Here is a 9026-nt window from a genome sequence, read left to right on the forward strand (position 1 = left end):
AAACAAATTTGTTAGTATCTAAGGTGCCACAAATACTCCTCATTCTTTTTGTGAAAAGTGTTCAGCCACAGCTGATAGTGTGGTTTTTGTCTTTTATTGTTTTTCTGTGTGAGTTCATTCAAGAGTGTAGTGATTGTCTGGTTTCACCCACCTCAGAAGTCCCAGCAGCAACCATGCTCTCACCCACCGTGTCTCTCACTTTGTTAAAATTCCAGCAACCACCACTATTAATGTGAAAGAGGTCGCAACAAACAGCTGAGATAACCAGAAATTCCTCCAGCAAAACCAGATTTTATGTTACTAATAAAAACAAGCAGAGGGGGAAAAAGATACATGCACATATTTGGTGCTTATTTATACATCATAAAATGCAAACATACCCTCTGCACAAACTCAACTAAAAAAAAAAAATTGCCATTCCTTTAAATCTCCTTTATGTTCACGTGAAAGATGTGAATGGCCCAAACTCATTCACATTGTCCAAACCCACCCAGAATTACCCAGCATGGCTGGGCAGAGAGCCAGAGACCAGGCGTCCCAATCCTCTGCTCCAGTGCTAGCACAAAAGCCCAGAGCCCCACTATGGAGCTGTGTGCACCTGGGCAAAGTGAGTGTAACAGCTCCGACTTGGACTCAGACACATGGTATACCCACTATGCAGAGGTGTAGATGGCACCACAAGGGACAAGGTCCTGGGAAATCACTGCAGGCTGGACACATCCGAGAACAGAAGAGCAGTGAATGTGGTGGGGCTCACTGGTCAAGGCAGAGACTATGGGGCAGGCTAGGGCTTTATCTTGCCTTGCTAACTCGTTAAAATTACAATCTGTCTTGTCTACATTAGGATTTTACCTCATGTTAGTTGCCATGTATTGGCTAATGCCTTAGCGCAGAAAAGGTCTAGATGGCAGCTCCAGAGCACTGAGCTCATGAGAACTTCCCGTTCAAAGCACCATTAAAAAACTATCTGACATGACCCCATACTGACATGACAGACAGAGGAAGCTTTACTTATTCTGAAAGCAAGGTTGGCATAACCCCTAGGCTGGAGATTGTCAGTATCACATGCAGATGATTCACTTTCGGGAAAGGCTTTTCTTTCAGTTCTTGCAAATAAATGCATCGACCCTGTTTCAAATTAAGTGCCTCCAATGAGAAGCTATTTTAACTTTAACAGGGTTAATTATTTTATGTTTATAATACCTATCTGGTGGATCAACAAAGTGCTTAACAAACCTGGTTGCATTCTCTTCTGGCGGCGTGCTAATTAAAACACCAATTAATTGTTACATAGATTTCAGGTCTGACCTGAATCTGCAACAACTAGTCACTGGAGCACTGTCTTTAACTGCTGTTTGCTTAGCTGGCAGCACTGATCACTGTAGTCAATCCAAATGGGGTCTGCAATATTCCTAATTACCAAGATTTTCAAAGGTAAGTGAGAAGTCTGGTTGTCTTAATTTACCTTGTTATGAAGGAGGTCTGACTAGCTGATCACAGCAGTCCCTTCTTGCCCCTGGAACTATGGAGTTTTGGGTCCCCATGCCCAACCTGAGACCAGAAAAGCTGGCCCCTTTAAGGTATCTTCAGTTGATTTCAATGGGCGCTAGGAGCCTAAATACCGCTGAAAATCTGTGCCTTGGCCTGTGTCTCCGGAAACCCCACAGAACTTCTGCTCAGATCCCAGTCAGATTCACCAGCCTGGGCCTGCCCATTGAAGTTTCCAGGAGAGCTGTGTAGTGCATTGAGTGGCTCAAAGCAGATGGAAAAGCTGACCTCATGCTGTTTACACACTGTTATTTCTCCTGCCACCTCCTCCTTCTGGCTAGAGCTCTGCAATCTTGGCACACCTTTGGCTGCCTGCTGCGCCCACTCATGTGTTTACAATGATATGTAGAAAGTGTATGAGGCAGATCCAAAACATTCCCTCGAGCAGGTGATGAGCAAAAGGATTCCATTCTTAAAAATAGCAAGACATGTGGGAGCTGGTTCATTCAGCAAACTCAGGATTTCTGAAACACAGAGCATGCTGGCATCCTAGACTGGGTACTCAGCCATATTTTCAAGGCCAGAGCCTGCTCTCGGTTACACAGTACAAAATCCGGAGTGACTCTGCCAAAGCCTACAGAGTTATTCTGAATCCATCCCCATATGGGATTCATCGAGGAAGGATGGTCTGGTAAGTTAAAGCACTGGACTCCAGCTTGGATTTCAGACTCCCTGCAAGACCTGAGGCAAGTCACTTAACACCTCTGGTCCTCATTTCTCCAGCTATAAATGAGGATCACAATATCTTTTTCTCCCACCCTTTGTCTTGTCTGTTTATAGTCCGTAAGCTCTTCAGGGCAGGGGCTGCCTCTCACTCTGGGTTTGTGACTTCCTCTGCCACACACACACACCAGAGCCCTGATCTTTAGTTGGGACCTCTAGATGCTGCTGAGATATAAATAAGATTCTGCTCGTGGTGTGCTGAAAACCAGTGCAGAACAGGGGTATTACACAGAGCCAGCTCAAGGTTTTTTGCCGCCCCAAGTGAAAAAAAAATATCTCCAAGACTGCAACTCCCGGAATGCTGCCCCAAGCATGTGCTTGGTTTGCTGGTGGTTAGAGCTGGTCCTGGTCGTACAGTCTGATTCTGCTATCAACTCTGAACCTGCACCAGTGCAAGGTGGCTGAGCATGTAACCACCACTGATTTCCATGAAGTTACTCCTGATTTACAAGGATATAAATGAGAAGAAAAGTCAACTCTGTGTCTTTGCATTCATTCATCTTGAACCATGCAGCACTTTCCCTGGTTTTGCAGCTATACATCAAATTCCAAAGTCATTCTACTTCCCTCTCCCATCTCAGGACCCTACATCCAAACACCACAATTACATGGGTGTTTGTGCATGTGCCCACACCTTCATGTCTCCTCCTAACCTCAGTTTACTCATCTGTACGAGTCTTGGGAGAGGTGCACTGTGAGGCTTAAATGATTAATGTTTGAAGAGCACTTTCAGAGACTCTGATGAAAGAGGATAAATAGGGGACTATTACTGTACTGTAATAACAATGTAAAGCAAATACCACTTTGACTTCTTTAGTGTCCAAAACTATTCTTGGTTTATAGATTTGTGCCTTTAATCTTCTGTTTGATCTAGGTTCTGGTAGCCTTGGCTTAATCATCTCTTCTTCCGATCTCATGACCTCTAAAATCTTCTAACCCTGCACTTGCCCTTCCTCCTAGCCATTCCCTTCTCTTTTTAAAATCTAACCAGAGCCCATCCTTTTCCCTTTTACCATTACTCCTGCACTAACAAAGGATGCTATATTTAAATGAAAGTACACCGCTACCCGGCTATAAGGCAACCTGATATAACCCAGGTTCACATATAGCGTGGTAGCAGCGGGGCTCCGGCGGCGTTTTAAAGGGTCCAGGGCTCTGGCTGCTGCGGGGAGCCCCAGACCCTTTAAATCACCTCTGGAGCCCTGCTGCTGCTACTGCGGGGCTAGGTTGGCAATTTAAAGGGCCCGGGCTCCCCACAGCGGCTAAAGCCCTGGACCCTTTAAAATGCCATCAGAGCCCTGCCGCCACTACCCCAATATAACGGCGTTTCACTTATAACGTGCTAGGGATTTTTGGCTCCCCATGACCGCGTTATATTGGGGTGGCAGTGCACTGCACTGAAATCCACTCTCCTTTAGTAGGCTTGCTCTGGCTGAGCAAAGAGCTGATAAGTAATCCAGGAGAGGGAGGAGTTGATGGCCTCACATAACTCATTTTCCTTCATGCACTGGGGAAACAGGTTTGTGGCACCCCAACTGGAGTGGGGTGCTCAGATCCTACTTAAGTGTGAGCCTATGTTGCCTCCTAGTGGCTGCAACCCACAATCTCTATACCTTAATATTACTACCACTCAAATAAAATTTCATTTAGCATAAGTGCTAGGGTTTGTGCTTTGGAAGAAAAGCCTCTGAGTTCTATGTATGCTGCTGTATATGTCCCAGTTAGCTAGTGATCGGTGTCTGTTGTTTGAAGCCACTGATTCAGTAGAAGAATGGACTATGGAACCAAGTTAAGCAAGCATGAACTAGAAGATCAAAGGCCAAGAATAAACATTTGTGCTGGACAAACATTCTATAGGGTCTATGGGACCAGAGAAAGCCCAGTCCCCATCCCACGAGAGCATAACAGATGCCACAGGAACAGTGGGTCTGTTTCTGACCTCACATCAGAGTTAGGCCATTGATTTCATTGGAGCTGCTCTGCACTTGCACCAGTGGAAGTGAAATCAGACGCAGGCCCCCAGCATCCAAGTTTCCTTCTCTGCTTAGCACAGGGGTGGGAGGAAGAGGCTGCTGGCAATTAAAACATAGTTACAGTTAGCTTTTTAAAGTCCTAAGAGAAATGGCTGTTTTGCTAAACACAGAGTCCTAAGAAGTATGATAATCTCCATGGCTTCCTGTTTGTGGGGGCCCTGACACACATCAGCCCAGTTTATGAAACAATATGCAAATGTCATTTATCAGGAGTTTGCCAATGTTGGAACAGCCTGTCCCACCCTGGTTCTACTGGGAAACATGAGCAATTTAATTATCAACTGGAAGCACGGGCCTGAGGGAGCCATGATGCCCAGATAACTCCACCCCCACGGCCAAATGAGCCTTGGCTTTCTCATCCTCCCAATGTTTCTCAAATCAGCCTCGATTGTTGCTTTGGGAAGCTTATTCCAAATAAGCCACTTAAATGCTTCAGATCCTGCTTCAGCTTCCTTAGCAGAGAGGGAGGGCAAATATTGCTTCCTCTTGTACCCACTACGTTCCTGCTGACCTACTAGCAGAAGCTTCGATCTTAAAAGATCGCCATCTCCCCAACAAAGTGGAAGAGGGAGTGTGATCCAATGGTTAAAATGGGCAACAGGGGAGTCAGGACTGCTGGGTTCTATTCTTGGCCCTGTCACTGAGTCACTGTGTGAACTTTGGCAAATCACTTAACTGCTCGGTGCCTCAGTTTACTCATCTGTACGAGTCTGAGGGGAGGTGCACTCTGAGGCTTAAATTATTAATGTCTGAAGAGTACTTTGAGAGCCACTGATGAAAGATCAATAAATAGAGGACTATTATTGTACTGTAATAACAGTGTAAAGCAAAGACCACTTTGATTTCTTTAGTGCCCACAACTATTCTTGGTTTATAGATTTGTGCCTTTAGTCTTTCATTTGATCTAGATTCTGGTACCCTTGGCTTAATCATCTCTTCTGCCTGTCTCATGAACCTCCCAAATCTTCTCTCCCAAAAGGCCTAGAGCTCTGTGACTCTTTAGCGAGGCTATGACTCGCCCTCTAGTCCCTGCCCCATTCAAGCTGCCATCTGCTGAACCTTTCCATCAACACAAGCACTGTCAAACATTAAGCTAATGGGATTCAGAACAATGTAGTGACTTCCAGCTGCCATCAGTTAACCAGGGGCGGCTCTATGTATTTTGCCGCCTCAAGCACGGCAGGCAGGTGGCTTTCGGCAGTGCGCCTACGGGAGGTACGCCGGTCCCACGCCTTCAGCATACCCGTGGGACTGATGGACCTCCCACATAAATGCTGCAGAAGGCAGCCTAACTGCCGCCCTCCCGGCAACCTGCAGGCTGCCCCCCACAGCTTGCCGCCCCAGGCACGAACTTGGTGCACCGGTGCCTGGAGCCGTCCCTGCAGGGTGCGGATCGCCCCCCACCACAACCCAGGATGGGTTATTTGTTCAGACCAAACAGCTGCTGACATATTCACAGTCTTGGCTATCAAAATCCCCATTGCCTAATGTTAAATGTTTGTAGCTTAGAAGGGCTATCAAGGGGTGTGTCAACAAACTGCATCACCAATCACGTGCTTAGTCCTTTGAAGCTCACTGCTGGGCACCTTCCCTCAGCCTCTGCTGTTTTCACTTTACACATTCCCTCTGGCCCAGTAGCTTCTATGCTTGCAAATTACAGAGGTGCTCAGATGTTTCAGTGATAAGGGCCATGCAAACACCTTACTTGATGGAAAATCTACACACACACACAATCCGCTTTGAAGAGCTAAATCTGAGATCCTGACACAGTTCCTGACTAGGCCAGACTCCTATCAGCATCAGATAGAGCTTTGCTTGAGTAAACAACATCGCACCTGTAACATGGACTGAACCTGGGGGACCTCTGAATCTAAAAGCACAAGCCTCTGCTGCCAGAGCCAGATCGGGCTCTGCTAACTACCACTACAGCAGGCTTATCAACCTCTCCACAGGACCCAGCCACCAGTAGAAAATCACACCAAGTGGGTAGGCATTACACAGGTGGTGACCAAGGCCAACAGAATGTAGCTCTTGACAATGAAGGAAAATCTCAGGGCTGTTGAGGCTGCACACTGCAAGCCTCATGATTGGAGTGAAATTCACACTTACAAGAAATTTGTTCCAGGGAGGGGGGAAGAATACCTTTGCTCTCAGAGGCCTTCAGTGTACCTCACCCCTCTCTATTGGGTAGGCTAATGTATTAAGTTGAAACAGCACATATGTCCACTGCCCGCCAGTTAACTGCCTCTTGTTAATTCCTCCCCAGTGTCTGATTAGTTAGGTCCTAACCCTTTAGTGATTCTTGTTATGTTCCATGGCGCACATACATACAGAGAAGTTAGATAAAAACATAGAATATTCTTACTAGAAGGTTGCAACATAACACTACTGTATTTCTTACAATTCAGAACAACAATCAAGAACCCAAAACAGAGAGAGAGAAAACAGACTGCTCCCTAGAGGGACCAAGGCACAACTCATCCCTCCTTTTTCCAGACTGGGAGCACTGCAACAGTCAGACACTTCTCCACAGAGTCCCCTAACCTACAAACAGGACCAGAACCCCACCCCCTCCCACTTCCCCACATTCTTAAAGGGATAGCTTTCTATTCCAACACAGACATGTAACTAGTTTCAGAATTATAGTATATTGAGGTCTAGGTATTTCCCATTCTTCTCTGATTCAGACACTGTGGTTCCTCAGCTTAGTCCCCTGCTGCCACTCATCAGTTTCAGAGTTGGCGTGGTTGCCAAATGATGATGCTGAAGACTCACTCACTCCCCATCTGAGAGGTTCTGTGTAGGCTGTGTTGAGTTCAGGTCTGGGTGAGGTGAGCCATCCAGCCAGCCCCAGTCCAGCCTGTTCTGGAAGGTTGGTGGCTTTGTGTGTGTCCCTCTCCTTAATTCAAGGCACTAAGATTTTGCACTTTCCTATGATCTCTGTGCACACGGGCATCCTCACAGCACTGACTTTACTCTCAGGGCCCCGATTCGGCCTGATCTGGTCTCAGTGTAAAACCTGAGACAGATTCCTTGAAGGGCTGAATCCTCATTGTTTATTTCAAAGTCTTGCTCAGAAATGTGGAACGGAGGAGTCCAGCCAAGACATTATAGGTGGCTATAACATAGAGGATGGGATACGTGAGAAGCTCCTAGATGATGGAATGCACCTCCATGCAAAACATGGGCTGTTCAGGCTCTCAAGTGGCACAGATATTGGCCAGACTATCTGTCTCTCCAGAGACTCCTAATGCTAGCTAGACACTCCATCAGCTTCCCTTAGTGGTCACTGTCTCTCAGGGGCGGCTCTAGGTATTTTGCCGCCCCAAGCACGGCAGGAAGGCTGCCTTCGGCGGCTTGCCTGTGAAAGGTCCCCGGTCCCGCGGATTCGGTGGCAACCTGCGGGAGGTAAGCCGAAGCCATGGGACCAGCAGACCCTCCACAGGCATGCCGCCGAAGGCAACCTGCCTGCCACCCTCACGGCAACCGGCAGAGCGCCCCCCGTGGCTGCCGCCCCCGGCACGCGCTTGGCGTGCTGGTGCCTGGAGCTGCCCCTGCTCTGTCTTCACTCACTCCTGCTCCCAAACGGGTCCAGTGCTAGATGTCACCTCGCCCTAGATCCCATTTGCTACTTTGGACCCACCACAACCTGAAGTTTCTTGGCCTCTAGATGTTCTTACCCCATGGAAATCTGTCCATGCTCTGTCATCTGTTCCCAGCCCCCCCGCACACTCCCCTTTTGTGCAGCACAGAGGCACAGAATTACTCCAGTTCGGTCACGCCTGTTCCCAGACGCCCTTGCCCTCCCACCCAGCCCACGAATCCCCCACGGCCAGGCCAGAGGGGCGCCTTTCCCACGCGCGGCTGTTCGTGCAGCGTCCCCCGCCAGCGAGGGAAAGCAGAGCCGGCCCGTGCACACGCCGCGCCGCAGCCACTCACCATGGCTGAGCCTGCAGCCGCGCTCTTCCCGGAGCCGCTGCGCTGCGCCCGGCTGCGCTGCGCTGCGCTGCGCTCCGCGAGGGACCGAGGCTCGGCGCGATCCCCCCGCAGCGCAGCCCCAGCGGCCTGGCTCGCAGAGCCGGAGAAGCAGCGGCTCCGCCCTATGCGCCGCTGCCGAAGGCTGTACCTGAGCCAGAGCAGCCAATCGGGAAGCGGGAGGGCTGGACTTCCTCGCGTGGCCCTCACCCTTGGCGGGGGGGGGACGTGCTGGGACCAAGCTCTGTGCTCCTGAGCCCGCGAGGCAGCTGCGGAAACTGCTCCCGGATTAGGGCTGCCGACCTTCCAATGGCACAAAACTGAGCCCCTCTGTCCTGCCCCTTCCCCAAGGCTGCGCCCCCCTCGCTCACTTTCACTGGGCTGGGGCAGGGGGTGCGGGCTCTGGACTGGGGCCGAAGGAGTCGTGTGTGGGAGGGGACTCCGGGCTGAGCCTGGGGGAAGGGGGACTTCGGGGTGCAGGCTCGGCCAGGCAGTGCTTCTCTGGAGTGGCTCCCAGAAGCCGGGGCAAGATCCAGCAACAGCTCCTGAACTCACAGACTGCTGGGCAGCTCTGCCTGCTTTCCCTGCCTGCAGGCACCACCCCACAGCTTCCATTGGCCATGATTCTCCATGCCCAGCCAATGGGAGCTGTGGAGTCAGTGCTCGGGGTGGGGACAGTGCTCAGAGTCCCCCCTGGTGGTGTATCCGGCACCTAGGGGCCACTGCGGGATATGTTGGCCACTTCCA

At 49.8% G+C, this 9026-nt stretch overlaps 1 protein-coding gene across 1 annotated transcript in view; it reads right to left on the bottom strand.

The window, feature by feature from the left end:
- The window catches only part of ECE1 (endothelin converting enzyme 1), a 123098-nt gene extending 114755 nt beyond the window's left edge, over nucleotides 1-8343 (bottom strand). The window contains exon 1 of the mRNA XM_032762626.2: nucleotides 8244-8343. Within this exon, the coding sequence (XP_032618517.1) occupies nucleotides 8244-8246 (3 nt within the window). The 5' untranslated portion in view covers nucleotides 8247-8343. The remainder of the gene's footprint in view (nucleotides 1-8243) is intronic.
- Nucleotides 8344-9026: the final 683 nt, after the last annotated feature.

The sequence above is a fragment of the Chelonoidis abingdonii genome, chromosome 23 (assembly GCF_003597395.2).
Source record: "Chelonoidis abingdonii isolate Lonesome George chromosome 23, CheloAbing_2.0, whole genome shotgun sequence".
NCBI classification, from domain to species: domain Eukaryota; kingdom Metazoa; phylum Chordata; order Testudines; family Testudinidae; genus Chelonoidis; species Chelonoidis abingdonii.